The 16,803-nt window shown below is 46.4% G+C and overlaps 1 protein-coding gene across 1 annotated transcript in view; it reads left to right on the top strand.

Moving 5' to 3' along the window:
* The window catches only part of Capn8 (calpain 8), a 75,743-nt gene that overhangs the window by 42,292 nt on the left and 16,648 nt on the right, over nucleotides 1–16,803 (top strand). The window contains exons 9-13 of the mRNA XM_036202513.1: nucleotides 610–770; nucleotides 6,983–7,158; nucleotides 10,629–10,640; nucleotides 13,186–13,397; nucleotides 14,821–14,857. Of these exons, the coding sequence (XP_036058406.1) occupies nucleotides 610–770; nucleotides 6,983–7,158; nucleotides 10,629–10,640; nucleotides 13,186–13,397; nucleotides 14,821–14,857 (598 nt within the window). The remainder of the gene's footprint in view (nucleotides 1–609; nucleotides 771–6,982; nucleotides 7,159–10,628; nucleotides 10,641–13,185; nucleotides 13,398–14,820; nucleotides 14,858–16,803) is intronic.

Raw genomic sequence — 16,803 nt, 5'->3', positions numbered from 1 at the left:
AGGGACCAATATTTTTTCCTGCCCCCTTACCATAGTATAATTCTCCTCTATTCTCATATCTAAAGCCTTGGGACCCAGATCTCTGTGCCCACAACAGGACCTGGCCAGCAGCCTGTCTGCCTGTTGTGAGTCTAAAACAATGCTCTCCACCCGCTGCCCCAGCAAGCTGTAAGGCCTAGCTTCCGGTCCAAACAGTACTCTTTCCTTTGCCTGGGTTGGGAGGGGTCTGCAAAAGATACAATGTTTTAGAGGACATCTCCACACTGGATATCATGGAGAATTCTTCGGAAATGAACCTCTGCTGGGTTTTTTGGCTGTGTTCTAGCCTAGAGGTGAGGACTATGTTGGCATCCCCTCCTGGGGGGTCCCTTTGGTTCATGGTTCCAATTCTGTGTGGCTGACAGATATAGGAGGGAGATTCTTTAGGAACAGGTGCTGACCACAGGGACACATTTAGACCTTAGCTCTGTTTGTTTGCATCACTGGGCTGTAGAAGGGGGAATCTGGCCAGTACAGAGCTACTGGGAGATAGGCTCTTTGCTGAGCCTCCAGTCTCTCTTCAGGTCCAGCCCACTTCATTCACTCCCTTCTGGTCCCTCTGTTCTTCAGGATGTCCTTTTCGGATTTCTTGAAGCAGTTCTCTCGACTGGAGATATGCAACCTGTCCCCAGACTCTCTGAGCAGTGAAGAGGTCCACAAATGGAACCTGGTGCTCTTCAATGGCCGCTGGACACGAGGCTCCACAGCCGGGGGCTGCCAGACACACCGAGGTGAGGCAAAGGCCATCTGGCTTTTCCTCCCTGGACTGCATGGCTTCTTAACATGGATCTTGGGATAATGAATGCCCTTGAACCTGAGGTCCTGTTTCTTCTCTGGCTTGGAGGCCAGGCCGGCAAGGGTTGACAGTGGTTTTGCAGCTGTCTACCTGCCTTGTCTCAGCTCCTCTGTGTTTAAATCATCCTTGCTTCAGCCACCCCTGCTCTCCCAGCATGCTGCTTTTCACAACCTGTTCTTGGACCATCACTAAGGTCTCCTGGTCTTTCCTTGGGTTTCTGCCTGCCCTACCTGGTTCAGCTGGCTGACACCACCCCACTGAGCTTGGGGGTAGAATAGTTAACAACGTCAGTAGACAACCCAGTGTTTCAGTGGGCTGCACTCAGAAGGGCAGCCGTTCTGCTTTGTGCTGCCTGAGTTACGGCTGAAGGGGTGAGGTTGTAGGGGGTCAGGAATGACCATACCCAGGCTGTGCGTGGGTCATGTTCCATTCTGTGTGTAGGTCGTCAGCGATCCCTCCCTGGTGGCGCTGTCCTGGGGCAAACCACTGCTTTTGCCTTAACTCTGGCTCCCTTAAAGGTCAGAGCGGTCTCCCTGGTTCTCCCCAGATGACTAATATGTACTTATGTAGACTCCTCCTAGGTCGCATCCGCTGAGACAGCTGCTGAGGAAACAACTGGGAAACGACCCCCAGCTCTCAGGAGACACAGAGGAAAGAAAAACACACTCCCCTCTTGGTAGTTCCCACCTCCATGCTTCCCTGGCTGCTGTTGCTCAGCTGATTTGTGCTGATTGACTTGGTGTCTCCATGCAGGGAGGGGTCAGGGGCAGCCGCTGCTTCTTCCCCGCCAGAGCACTGCATGCTGTAGAAACGGTAGTATTGTAAACCCCCAAGTGGGTACAGATGGAGCACAAGGTCTTACCTCCTTCCTCATCCATCTCCATCTGGCTGCAAAGATCAGCTGTTGACAGGCCTGAAGGGGGTGCTGGTGGCTTGCCCCCATCACTCAGCTTAACAGTTGTGAGGCCTGAGGGGCATTCCTTTCCTGGAGCTTCAGTTTGTCAGCCCTCACAATGGTTCATAATTCCTACCTTCCAACTCGCTGGGGTGCAGCGAGCATTGTAACTCGAAGTGCATGAGGACGCGCTTTGTAAACTGTGCAGTGTTATACAAATGGGATGTATTATTTTTATGGCCCATTCTCTTCCTCTAGTACTGTTAAGGAGTAAACAAAAAATGTAGGGATTTCAGTAACGCTACATTTGGGAGAAATTAAAATATGCTCACCATTAACAAGCTCTTAGAAAAGACGTAGGAAATTCACATGGATCATTCTGGAAGCTCAGAACCATAGGGGGTACCCAAGGTATCTGTGTGCACCAAATCATAACCCCATCTGTGCTGCCAGCTAGCTGTCAGGAAGAAATGGATTGTTCTTGCCTTGTGGTAATGAAGTAAGTACAGAAGATTACTGAATTTTTTGTCTTCCCTGGAATTCACAGACACCTAATCTTAAAATCCATATATACACCTGTGCCTTGAGTGAAAAAAAAAAAAAAAAGCTTAGAAATGGAGTACTCTCACTGTTAGGGAAAAAAAATAATGAATGGGCCTTGGACATATGTGAATGCTATGCTGTCTTACAGAGTTTGCACCATCATGCAGAGATTGTAAAAACACCCGTGGACCCCTGCTCACCCTAAAACAAACACTCCTCCCCAATTCTTTGTTGCAATTGAATGCCTAGCATGGCGGAGTCTGTCAGACCTATCTTCTTCAGTTGTACATACTCTCAGCTTAATTCCATCAAAGAACCGTTGTGTGTCTGTGGTGGATCCTTTAGGCTTCTCTTTGCTTAGCTTGGGTAGTTGTTAAGTTGAGAGATCTTTTTCAAAAGTTGTCTTTGAATAAAGGTGTTATGTGTGTGCTTGTGGAGTGTTGCTTTGTGCACATGTGTGCATACACACTTGCAGATGTCAGGTGTCCATGCTGTCTCTCATTCACCTCTCCTCATTCATTCTCTTTCACCTCTGTCTCTTATTCATTTGAGACAGGGTCTCTTACTAAACCTGGAGCTGTGCTAACAAGGTCTAACAAGCCCCCTGTTTGTATCCCCCAACAGCACTGGGTTTACAGGCACATACATTGTAGGCTTTCTTAGACTGCCAGCTCCCAAAACATGACATGGAGACTTATAAATTATGAATGCTCGGCCTTAGCTTAGGCTTTTTTCTAGATAGCTTAAATCAACCCATTTCTATTAATCTATGTGCTGCTCTGAGGCTCATTTACCTCGTCTACATACTGTCTATCCTGCTTTCCAGCTTCCTCTGTGTCTGTCTGTCTGGCCCCTGGCTGGCTGGCTCCTCTTTATTCTCTGCCCACCAGACTTGTCTATTCTTCCTCTGCCTATCTATTGGCAATTTGGCTTTTTATTAGACCCATCAGGTGCCTTAGGCAGGCAATGTGAAACAGTAACATATCTTTACATAATTAAACAAATGTAGCATAAAGAAAAGCAACACATCTTTACATAGCTAAACAAATATTCTATTCTACATTTACCTCTTTTTGTCTAAATAAAAAGGAAAGGATTTTAACTTTAATATAGTAAAACTATATGTAATAAGAATAATTATCAAGTAAGAATTGTATTTACAATATCCAGTCCATTTATATTTGGAAAATTTAGAGAAAATACTCCATTATTTGTCCTATCTTGGTGAACCCAAAGTTTTGTACCTAATTTATCTTCTGTCATAACTAAGGAAAACTGTAACTATAACTATCTAGTCTTAAACTTCATCAAAGACCCCATAAGGATATAATATTACCTGAATAAACAGGAAGTGTAGTGTAAGCCCCTTCCAAAACTATAGAAATGACAGAGACATCTGGCTGCTTGGACAGTCACCCAAGTTTCCTCTGAAACACTGGGGCATCCATCTTTAGCCTACAGGTCTAGAATATCTGGCAGACATTTCTATGAAGCAGGAATTTGGAAGGACTGTCCTACCTTGTCTTGGCAAAGTTCAGCAGTTGCTTTCCTTTGTGTCCTGCATGTCCTGTTTGGATGGTATAATGTTAGCAGTAGAGGCAAGGACAGTTTCTTGCCCAGGTGGCTAGCTTTGGCACAATGAAATCAAACTCCATATGGAGATTCTTCAACACTCATCTTTCTTTTTTGAAGTTGATTGGTGCTGCCAGGAGCAGATGTGTCTCACTTCATGAAAAGCCTTAGGTTATTAAGCATTTCAAATGCCATATTTTATAGGTCTCTAAAGCATTTGAAGATCACCTATCTATCTAAAATGTATCTGTTTAACTTTGAAAACATACCTAGCATGACTACAGGTTTGATTATTATAGATGACTAACTACTAACCTGCATTTCTTTTTTTTTTTTTAAGATTTATTTATTTATTATGTATACAGAAGAGGGCACTGGATCTCATTACAGATGGTTGTGAGCCACCATGTGGTTGCTGGGAATTGAACTCAGGACCTCTGGAAGAGCAGTCAGTGTTCTTAACCACTGAGTCATCTCTCCAGCCCTAACCTGCATTTCTTAATTACACATTACATTTTAAAATGAGCTACCTAGGTATAATACTTTAAATAAGAGTAGAAACATACATACAATATAACAAAAAATCATTTTAAATTTGTATCAATATACTAAAATCCATACCAATGTAAAATATTTGAGATTAATAGTTGTTTTTTTACCCTATACTCCTATATTGCTATATTCACATATTCCTATATATGATTACATTTATAACTCACCAAATGACCAAAAACCACCCACCACACCTCTTGAGAATGTGAGTATAGTGTTCTCTAGACTGCTTCCTGTTGTCTGGTGGGGGACAGCATCTCCAGGGGACCCTGAGAAAATTGAGACAATAGTCAAGTCCTGGGGAAATTAGTGTAAATGTCACCTGTCTTGTGGGGTTTTTTGTTTGTTTGTTTATTTCTTTATGTCTGTAGCCAAGATTTTCAAACCTGATCTCTGTGGAAACAAAAGCATAACCTATCCCCCAACACAATACATCTTCCATTTTAAAGTCAAGGCATCCCCAAAGTATCTAGGCTGGTTTAATTCAGCAGTCCCTGTTACAGTCCATTGTCTTTCAGCAGCTGCCATTTGCTCATCAGCATTAAAAAATTCTAAGTTAACACTGTATAGGATCCAGATTCCCTGTGTATTTCACATCTTTAAGTGGCCTTTTCCCTTTATATTACTCTACTCTCTCTTTAAAGACTTTATTATTTTTAAACTATCTTTTCACATGACTGTCTATACACATTTTCTTTTCTTTCTTAAGAACTACAAACATTTTTTAAAAATGCTAACATGCTTTTTTATATTTTTTTATATATATATTTTTTTGGAGCAGATGATCGAACCCAGGGCCTTGCACTTGCTGGGCAAGCGCTCTACCACTGAGCTAAACCCCCAACCCCTTCTAATATGCTTATAGGTATTTTTTGGTCTGGACCTGCTTTACTGTCCACCTGTAGTGTTCCCTGACTATGTGAACCAAACTTTAAACTTGCCTTGAGGCTTAGTGCTGGTTATTGGCCCTCCCAGCTTGGGTCTGTGAGAACTGAGCTTTATGCCCCATGGGCATGGCCAAGAGCTGCATTTAACCACCCCAGCTCTTGGTGCCTGAAATGTGGCAGGTGTTTTCTTAGCTTGCTGTTTCTGCTTAACATGTTGGCTGCTCAAGTGCTCTGTGTATGGCAGAGCTGTGCCTCTGTATGCTACAAGCACCAGGCTACTAGGAAGCCATTTTTTTTTCAGCTTTCTTAGACCCTAAGTAGAAATATGTGCCCCACATTGGGTGCCAAATGTTGTTTTAACTTCAGCACAGTGGCTGTGCCTCAATCTGCTGCTATCTCAGCCAGCAATTGTAGCTCTGCATTCACTGGGTTATTTCTCTAGCAGTGGCCTGGCAGCTCAGGCTGCAGCCTGGTGAGAATTCTGCTCCTGCAAGCACTGGCCCTATCACTGCTGCTAAAGGCAGCTTTAACTAAATCACTAGCATTTGAATTATTAATAATACTCGAGATTCAAAGGCTGGGGTGGAAACCTTCGAGCTCAGAGAGGCTGAATAACAACTGCCTAGCCCTTTCTCCTTTCTGTTATCCATGGAAGACTGATGCTTCTGCTTTGCCAAACCAGAAAAAGCTGAGCCACTCCAAACTCCACCTTTCTACTTCCTGTGACTCTCTATTTCTCCCAGATGCCCTCTGAGGTTCAATGATTACTTTCTGTTAACTAGTTGCTAACTCAGCCTCTTTACCCAAGGTTAATTTTATTTACTTAGCAAAAATGCAAACTTGGGGTTCATAGTATCTCCCAACACACATGCATAGCCACAACTGACATTTTCACATGGTGCTAGGATCTGAACTCAGGTCCTCTTGCTTGCACAACAAGCCCCCATCCACCCACTGAGCCACCTCCCCAGCTCAAAAAGTCATCGTTTTAAGTATCGATAGGTGGTGTAGCAGGAGTGCTTAATGACATTGTGATTCTTCTTACATTATTGAATGACTTGTCTGGAAGGTCGTATGTCTCATAAGCACGCTGTAACACTGGACATCACTGGAGGCCCATTGGGCTGAGGGATAGAGGATGGGTCTCATGGAATCCTGGGGTTGTAATCCAAAGCTGGGGCTTCTCCTGGGCTTGGTGGAGCACATGACAGTCAGATGGCTTTCTAGCTATGAGGCAGAGGCCTTCTTGGTTCTTCTGGGACTCTGTTGTCATCCATCCCAGAGATACACTTCTGCCTAAAGAGCTCCTTCCAGGTGGAGTCTTCAGCTAAGAACAGGAAGAAATGAACGACTTCCAGGAAGGCAAGATAATTGCTCTCTGGTGCAGTCCAGAGCAGCCTGGGATGACAGAATCTCAGATTTCACCACAGTTCTGGGATACTGGTTGATCAAACAAACAAGATAGACATTCTAAGTATCTATCTGTGGGGGGTGGAGCAGGGATGTGGGGGACTGCTTTCCAGTTCTTCTGGGCCAGGCAATCTGGCCAGTGTTATCCTTTCATTGGGACGATGGAGGCTCTTTCTTTTTTTTCTTTCTTTCTTTTCTTCCTTCCTTTCTTTTCTTTTCTTTTCTTTTTTAAATTCCCTTATTCATCTTCTCATCCCGGTTGGACCATCGCCGTTGGATGATGTCCAGCCACCTACTGGACCAACCCCCAGTTCAAAATCCATTTGCATGATGTCGATGAGGACCAGGAGGAAGGCACCAATGAATCCTGCTGTACGGTGCTGCTGGGTCTGATGCAGAAGAATCGCAGACGACAGAAGAGGATCGGCCAGGGCATGCTCAGCATAGGCTACGCCATCTACCAGGTACAGCTGAGTCAGGTTCCTCTGTCAGGGTGTACTGATGTCTTTGATCTGGATGTTTCAGTCAATGATTGGAGTGCCTTTTCCCTATTGCTCAAATACTCTTAATAAGACGTTGTCTTTGCTCCCTTGCATCCATAGAGTTCTTACTGAGGCTTGGATTCCGTCGTTAGAGATTCATCCGTCTGGCTGAAATTTCTGCTGTTAACACTGAGATATGCAACTAACTCATTGCACTTTACCTGTCAGTCAGAACTCAGTGCAGATTTGCATATTAGACTCTTTTTCAAGAAGAGGTGTCTTAGGGGCATAGGAGCCCAGAAGATGAGGGTGAAAAACATTTGAGCAATAAAATGCATTTCAGAGTGGGAGCAGGTGGCTGGATACAGAAGCCATATGCATATAGTCCCGTCTTCCTGCCTTAGGAAGTCTCCTGGAAACACACAAGGTACCCACTTGGGTATGAGGAACCACACGGCCTTTTTTGGTTCTGGAGACTCTGGATTGAGGAACACAGCTGGTTCTTGTCTCAGACTTCAGTCCCTAGTTCAGGATGCCAGGCTTCTCCAGTAACTGCTCCTCTGTGGACTTTGTCTCCCTGACATAGTAAATCAAGTCTTCAGGGTTGACAATCTACCTAGGACCATGCTACAGTCTACTTCTTTACCCAGGCAAAGACTCCATACAATGTATCCTATGGAGACTCAGTTTTTAGCTTTTTGGTATATTACAAGTGAATTTCTTGTTTTAAAAATACAATTCTAATCAGGAAGACCCAGAGCTGCTAGGAAGCCCAACATCTCAGTATAAATTAATGCACATAAAATAAGCATTATAATAAGTATTGTAATGAATTTTGAAACAAGGAAAAATTCAGTTGCCAAGCCCATACCATCTTCCTCCAGCTCCATTTATTATATTCTTAAACTTAAGGTTCCAGGTGTGTGTGTGTGTATGTGTGTGTGTGTGTGTGTGTGTGTGTATGTGTGTGTGTGTGACAAAAACAAGTTAAGGAGGGTTTATTTTAGCTTACAGATCAATGCACAGTCCACCGTGGCAGGAAGTCAAGGGAGCAGGAACTTGAAGCAGCTGGTCCTGCAAACAGAAGAGAGCAGCAACTGCACTGTTCAGTTCCCTTTCTGCCCGTACATACTCCTGGATAGGGAGTGGTGCCGCCCACAGTGGGCGGGTCTTCTTATGTCAATTAACAATCCTACACAAGCTACTGGCTTATCTTCCAAATGGCTCAGTCTTTCAAGTTGGCAATTAACACTAACAATGTATGTATGAGTGTGCATGTGTGCGCGCGCATGTGTGTGTGTGTGTGTGTGTGTGTGTGTGTGTGTGTCTGTGTGCATATGTGTGTGTCTGTGCGTGTGTGTCTGTCTGTGTGTGTGTGTGTGTGTGTGTGTGTGTGTGTGTGTATGTGTGTGTGTAATTGGAAGAATGGGAGGGGTGGAAATAATTGCTACTTAACAGCAAGAGAAAAGAACTGAAAGTAACTAAGCTCCATTTTACTCCAACTTAGCTCTTCCAGCCCTGTCTAGGTACCAACACTGCAAACCCACTCTCACTGCTTACAGAGATAGTAACCCTGCATGCATCCCAACACAGCAAACTTGCCTGAGCCTCCACTCTGTGCCATGTGCAAAGCCATAGGTGCTCCTAACCAAGAATGGGATGCTGATGACAGAGCAGGGGGGATCTGTGATGGTGATGGAACCTCAGCTTCGTGCTGGGGGAGCCTTTAACCAGGTCTTCAGAAGAGGACCTGGGTTTAAATGGTGGAGAGGAGAGAACATTCTAGCCTGAAGGCACACCATGTGCTTCCCGGCAGCTTAAAACTCAGTGACTGTTTCAGAGAACCGACAGTTGGCAGGGGCAGTTGCAGGGTGAGCCACTCAGGGACGGTGGCCAGGGCTTCATCTGTCAGGCCTCCTTCATTGTGTCAGATCAACAGAACATTCTTTCTCAATAGCTGTGTGTGGTATGGTGTTTGCACCAATAAATAATACACACAGCATGTCAGTTTCATGTATCAAATTATAGCCGTTTATAAAATACTCCAGCATATGTGATCTGTGGTCCTGCTTCTTGTCATTGGAGGCATATAATTTAGAGCCTGAACTCTGTGGACAGATTGATTTTAAAGTCAAATTGAGAAAATGGATGTAGGAGCAGCTGGGGTAAGAGGAGCAGCCGGGGTGAGGGGAGCATCTGGAGTGTGGGGAGTAGCTGGGCTGCAGGAAGCAGCTAGGGTGTGGGGTGTAGCTTGGCTAGTAGGGATATCATGTTTTCATTCCTGCTGGTGTCTCCCTTCTCTGGCTGTAACTGTCTGAAAGTAGATTCTAGCCTGAGGTTGAAAACCTGGTGGCCAGTTGAGAAGCTGCCAGGTACCCCTGAAGGCTAAGTAGCCCCCATCCTGCCCTTCCCGTCAATGTGGGCAGTGGCTCTTCCTGTCTGACTCATAGCATATTGTCAGAAGCACCCAGGTTGTGGAGGAAAAGCTGGCCAAAGTAATTATAGACGCTCCTGATGGGCGCAGAGGCCTCTGTGTGGCTGACTGTGTTTTAAACTCCAAATTAGAGGAGCACCCATGTCCCTTGACCACTCTAGTTCTGCTGAGGGGATGCCAGCCAAACCCTACTTCCCCTCAGAGTAGAAGGCAGTTGCACAGTGGGCCTAAGCTGTCAGTATGCTCTTCTGGATCCAACAGCCTGAGGGAGGACCCAGCAGGACTAGGTTCTCTTTTCCAGCCTGACACGGGAACGCTGGGCATAGCAGGGCTCCCCCTCTGGGTCTGATGTCCATAGTCGACATCTTCAGTTGTGTTCCAGAGAGCTGCAGCTGAGCTAGTGAGGAAGAATTCACTGCCTCATGTAATCAAAGCAAAGGACAGAGAGGAAGGATGCTTGGGGTGAGGGAGTCAGACTACCAGGACACTTTCTCTCCACACCCTTCTCTAATGTCAGTGACATTCTCCCAGTCTAGCTTCCTTCAATGCTCAACATCCCCAGCATGAAGGAAGGAACCCCTTTGCTTCCAATTTAAAAATCTGGGAGGAATCTCCTGTAAGTCCATGATGGCTGAAGACAGGATCAGTTGTGACTTAAGTTGAGTGGAATTTTCTTTCCAGCCAAATCCTTGATCTGGCAGGCCAAGGTTGGAAGTCTCTGGGAAGAACTTGGATCCAATTTAAACTCAAACATTATTACTTTTAGAGTATTTGGGAGATCCTGGTAGATTACACAAAGTAAAAATAGGGGCATCCCCAGACCCAGATTTCTAAGACTCAGCAGTCTGCATATGGCCTTGAATCCACCAAGCACTTCCCTGTTCAGAAATGCTCACCCCTTTTCATTTCAGCTAGACCTTCCTCTCTGTGTGTTGCCTGTCTGTAAGGTGTAGGAAGAGATGCCCAAAGGGAGGGGCTTGAGTGCTCAGGTGACCTGCTCTTGTCTTTTGCCCTGCAGATTCCCAAGGAGGTACGTGAGTATCACCTGCACAGAGACGCTCTTTATTTGGTAAGAAAGGGCATGCCTGCCTTTGGCTCCTTCCTGCGATGGAGTCAGGCTCTCCTGCAGATACTCTTTTGGTCTGGTGAGCTGGTAGCCCTGAGAGCCAGTGAGAACAAGCCCAAGTCCCATCTGTCAGGCCCTTTGGGAAGGGGACAGGGGTGATCCTTGCCCCTATATGAATGGTGTCTTGGTCTGACTAAGGTGATTGCAGCATGCTATAGATCCCTTTTTGTCTGGCTGACAGAAACAAGTGCCCTGGTGGCTGGTTAGAGAGGGAAGTGCCAACTTCACCCTCTGCTCTGGTTTGTCCTACATTTCTCAGTAAGTCACAACTGGTTTAGGGAATCCCATCAGTAGTGCCCTTATGGTCCGAGGCTCCCACTGACCTCCCGAGCCTTGCTCATTGGAACCACCCACCTCAGCTGGTGGAAGCACTCTTGAGAGAGGACCTCCATGGCCCCACGGGAGAGCACAGTCAGCACAAAGCAAGGACCCAGAGTGTGCTTGCCCAGGGCCATCTCAGCCACAGCCTAGGAAGTCTTAAAAGTCTCAGTGTACAGGCTACATCCCAGCAAGTTGTATAGCAGCATCTTGGGGGCAGGAGAACACCAGCATTGTAAGTTTATAAACAGCCTTGACTCCAGTGTGTAGCCATAGCTGGGTTTTGACCTGGAGTCAATTGCAGTAATTATGCAGTGGTCTGTAACAGGCTGCTGCCTTCTCTGCTCTCCCAGGTTATCTGTTGGACCAGGGATGTGGGTAGACTCACAGGGCCCAGATTTATAGGCTTGGGCCCAGGCTGTGTTCCCAGATTGGGTCACAAATGCATGCTATTTATCATGGGGGGAACAGTCAGGGCGGTGGTTTAGTGCGTTATTTTCTCTACTAGGAAATGTGGTTAATGGTGGCTACCATCAGAGATGCTCACCAATATGTGTGGGGTCCTATGTATGAGTGGTAGAACTTTCCCCAAGAGCGCCCACCACACCCTTGGTGTAGATCCTGTGATCTGCCAGTGTCACAGAGATTTCTGGTCAAACTTATTTGCCTCAATCTGTGGAGGGATTGTTAAACCACACACCATTGGGCCTCCCATCCACAGCATCTGGCTCGATGGGTCTGGGGTAGATAGAACAATTTGCACACGTCCCACCCTGCAGGGTTCACCTGTTGACCTCAGCCTCACCCTTTGAGAATTGACATCAGTTGAAGCCACTTGACCCCCATACCATCACCACTAGCTGAGTTATGTCAAGAGAAGACATGAAGGCCAGAGATCCTTGACACCTCACTGGATGGGGTCTCTGATAGCACAGAGGAAACCCAGTTCTTACCTCAGTGGCTCCAGGTCCCACTCCATTCTGGCCTCCTAAACAGGGACTATTTGGTTGGTTCCACCCTTGGATTCTTCTAGAAACTCTGTTTGTCCTTCCCTAGACAAGCCCAGATATCAGTTAGCGGCCCACCTGCACTGACAGCTCCTCCTCCCTCATTCCCATCAGGAAGACCCAGAATGGCATTCAGCTTGCTACACTTAGATGTTGGCCGTGGCCCTGTGGATGCCCCAACATGCTTACATCCAGGGTGGAAACATTTTCAGAGAGAATCCCAAGCATTGTGGTTGTCCCTTGTCACCTGGAAGGATCCCTGAGGCGTTCCAGCCAGGGCTGTGACAGGGGACAAGGGCGTCCTACTTTATCCCCCCCCCCCATCGGTAGCACTGAGCTTCAGAGGAGGTCTGGTGACCATGCGTGGACACCGGCCACTCCAGGGTGGGTATTTCGGCTCTTGTAGCTTGCCTGCACCTGCCTCTGTCATCGGCATCATATAAAGATTGATGGCAAAGATGCAGGGCTCTGGGGAGGCTTAATTACAGCACTAAGCGTGTTGGCACCTGTGTTTTCGGAGCACTCTGCGGTTAGTAATTAGCCCGTGTCTCACACTGGCAGCCTCCTCCCAATCCTCCTCACAACAGATTCATGGGAGTATCTCACCCTTTCTGAGGAAGAGCCCTGATCCCCAGGAGGCCAGGAGGAGCCCAGAACAAGGCCTGGATATCTGCCTTCTTGGTCTCCTTCAGAGCCTGGTCACTTTAGTGGCCTCACAGAGCACGTCGTTTGAGGACCAAGGTTAAAGTTTCCTTCAGCCCCTGATCCGGACTGTGAGAACCAAGGCTGTTCTCACAGACAGCTTCAGAGTGTTGGCTGCTGCAACCATGAGGAAAGATATGCAAAGCCTACACTAGACACCCCAAGCCCCACTCCTCATTTAACTGGGGAGGCCTAGAAGGCAGAGGGACTAGCCAAGGTCACAGTTAAGGTCACAGCCTCACTGGGCTTGGCACTCAGGAGGCACTCCAATCCATTCAATGCTTGAGACACAGCGAGCTAACTTGTGACTAGGACTGAAAGCCGCCTGATTCTTACACATCAGAGGCAGGGAACAATCCCTAATTTGACAGGGTTGGGCTGAACTCCAAGGGGAAACTGACTCTGCCCATTGCTTTGCACAGCTGGAGAGTCACACAGATGCACATCTGGGCCAGGACTTCTTCCAGGGCCACCAGCCCTTTGCTTGCTCCAGCACCTACATGAACCTGCGGGAAGTGTCCGGCCGGGTCCAACTGCCCCCAGGACAGTACTTGGTGATACCATCCACCTTTGAGCCCTTCCAGGATGGTGACTTCTGCTTGAGGGTGTTCTCAGCGAAGAAGGCCAAGGCTCTGTGCGTCTACTTTGTGGGGGGATGTCTTCCGAATTAGGCCACAGGTGGAATTCAGCATCGGGAGGCACCCACTGCTGAGTGACCTGCCCCTGGATCTTGGTTGATGCTTCCAGAGGAAGTTTGAAAGCATGACACCTCCCAGGGCCCTTCCCTGGGTGTGCCTCCTGCTGCCTCCTCTTTCCTCTCCAGTACTGGGAATTTCCTCATCCAGAAAGATCAAGGCTGAGGGGGAGGGCACCATCAACAGCCTATTGACCAGCTGCCTACTGCCTGGCAGAGGCTTTTGAGATCTGGGGCAGGGATGTGTACACCGTATACACATACTCAGTATACATACCATACACATTGCACACAACCCACATACTAGATGTATGTTAGACATATATGCAACATATGTGCCAAATATGTACCATCTATGCATGCCCCATCTTTATGTACACAGTATAATACCACATGCACACTATAGATAAACATATACACATGTACAGCATGCACACCATGTATATCATGTATACATACAACACATGCATCAAATACATAACATAAATATGTAACACACAAAACATACATATATTATACATACCATATCATATAAACATACCACAATCTATGTTCCCAGAGCCCCTTGGACAGATAGTGAATCTCCTAAACAATCTTGCTGAGGAGATGAAGGTCCTAGAGATCCTTGGGCAGATCTAGACAATTCTGGACACAATTGGACTGATAATAAAGATTCCAAGGTCCCTGGTACAGATTGAGTAGGTCCCACTGAACCTTTAGAAGACAGAGAAAATTGAAGAGTTTCCTGGAGAGATGTTGATGATCCCATGCCACACACTTCATACATGCATGTTACACACCATTTACTTCAATACTACATACCACTTAGTATGCACATTCACCACTAACACATAAATCATATACACATACCACGCATACATCACACATAGAATATTCACAGAGACATCCAGAAACTATATACATACCCCATGTATCACATGCACCATGCTCACATACCATACCACAAATCCTAACACATATCACATACATACTGCCCTATACCCACCCTCATACTTCACATTCTCCGAAAGGCTGGCAGAGTATCTGGCAGTGAGGCTTTCAGAAGAGAGAAGGGGAGCAGCTGGGGTAAGATGGGCAGTCTCTCAGAATTCACCATGCTCAGCAGTCTAGAATCCACAGGAAAGCAGAAACCCTTATCTCTGATGAAAACTTCTGGGTGGGTTGTGGGCTGGGGCATTAAAGGGGAAGGATTCCTTTTAGGGGCTCAGCTCTCTTTTTTAGCAGAAAATGAAAATCCTGAGTGTGAAATCAATTTCCCATTAGAGGAAATTCTCTCTGAAAGAACCCAGCCATTGGCTAAACTTCCTTTCTCCCGTTTAATTCATTTCTGTCTGAATTTCAGGGAAATGGGAGACGCTGTAGCCGGAAACCCACATGAGGTATGCTGTAGTAGTAATACTTAATTGCCGGGACCACCAGCCCCCAAATAATGACACGGAGACTTATTGTTAATTGTGAAAGCTTGGCCTCAGCTTAGCCTTGCCCCACTATTTCTTATAACTTGAATTAACTAGTTTCTACTAATCTATGTTCTACCACACGGCTCTTTACCTCTCCTCCATTCTGTATGTCAGACTCCATGTGTCTCCCTGGCATCTCCCCCATGCCTAGATTTAATCCCCCAAGTTCCTCTTTCCCGGTTAGTTCTGCCTAACCTCTTCCTGCCTAGCTATTGGCCACTCAGCTCTTTATTGAACCCATCAGAAGGCTCCTTGGCAAAAACACATCTTCACAATGTACAAAAAGGTTATTCCACAACAGTGTGCAATCCTGTTATGCTAAGCTCTCACACTACTGCACAGCAGACATTCAAGTTTCTTATTAATTTAAGAGAGTTCTTTGTATATTAAGAGTGGTAACATTATTTCTCTGGGACCTGGTATTATAATGTCTGAGGGATGACCCCAGAGGCTGTTTACTAGTCTACACATACACACAGTCACACATGTGCACATGTTCCCTCCACATGCAATCACATACGTGAACACACGCGCATGCACACATGCACGTGCGTGCGTGCGTGTGTGCATGTGTGTGTGTGTGTGTGTGATATCTTTCTGCGCCATGGCACAGGACCCAGGGGTGACGGAATGTCTTCACATGACACAGGTCCAGCTGCACCCCTCTGCTGTTCACCCAAATGGCCTGAGTATCTGTATGCAGCTGCTACTAAAAGTGCCCTCTAGTGGCTGAGCCTGCCTTTCTGAACAAATGGCAGGGGATAGACATGCTCTATTATTGGAAATAATCAACCATGTAAGGCTCATGTTTCTACAGATGAGTGGGAACGTCCCACCTGAGGATCCATCTGCCTGGGGCTTGGGTATGAGTTTATCTGGCAGGAAATGCCCTGTCATCTGCTCCATCTTCCTACAGTTGGTCTCCATCCGGTGTAGCTGCCCCCCAGGTCTGTAGTCCGCTTGTTAACTTTCCAGCAGCACTACTTCCGTCCTGGGCTCGGCTCTTGAGCACTTGCTGCAGGCGGTAGCTCAGTGTCTGCACTCCCAGGCTCTTCTCATTCCCACTGTGGGACAAGAAACAAGTGTGTCAGGTGGACGACACCACAGAATCTACAAGTCTGTTTCTGTTAACTGAACCAGGCTGACAGCAGCTCAGTCCTGGTCATCACTGGGGCTCCCTGTCTCCATCTCCTGTGGTCTCAGAAGTCTCTTCTGGCCATTGGTCTGCCTAGACTGTCCTGTGATTTGATCATATGTTCCTTCACAGGTTGCAGTTCACAGTTGCTGCATTTGCTGTGTAGCTTGGTAAAGCGCAAGCCTTCAGGCAGAGAACCTTCTGTGGTCTCCAGAGCAGGATGATGAAACCATACGAGGGATTCTGGGATTCCAAGGCCTAGGACTTCCAGCATATTCTGGTTCACAGAAATTTTCATTCTTTTCCTCTCTGAGTCCACTTCTGTCTCAACATATACACACCACACCACACACACCAAACTTTATACACATACCATACACAAAAACTCACCATACTCCACCACATCCCCCCCATAAAACATGCTACTATACACACACCACATACATCACAGATGCATACTATATACCACAAAATCACTACACACACATACCACACATTCATACTATATGTCACATATACCACATAATCACCACATATATATACCACAATGCATACTATATACACATCACACACATATCACACATACATACTAGATACCACATATACCTATCAAAAAGTATCACACATGTATACTCACACCTGCCACACAGACAGCATACTTTCACATACACACACCCTATATATATACTATACACTCCATTATAACATTATAACATGCTGTGCATGTATA

The sequence above is a fragment of the Onychomys torridus genome, chromosome 11 (genome assembly GCF_903995425.1).
Source record: "Onychomys torridus chromosome 11, mOncTor1.1, whole genome shotgun sequence".
Taxonomy (NCBI): domain Eukaryota; kingdom Metazoa; phylum Chordata; class Mammalia; order Rodentia; family Cricetidae; genus Onychomys; species Onychomys torridus.
This window is presented reverse-complemented; position numbering and strand designations above follow the sequence as displayed.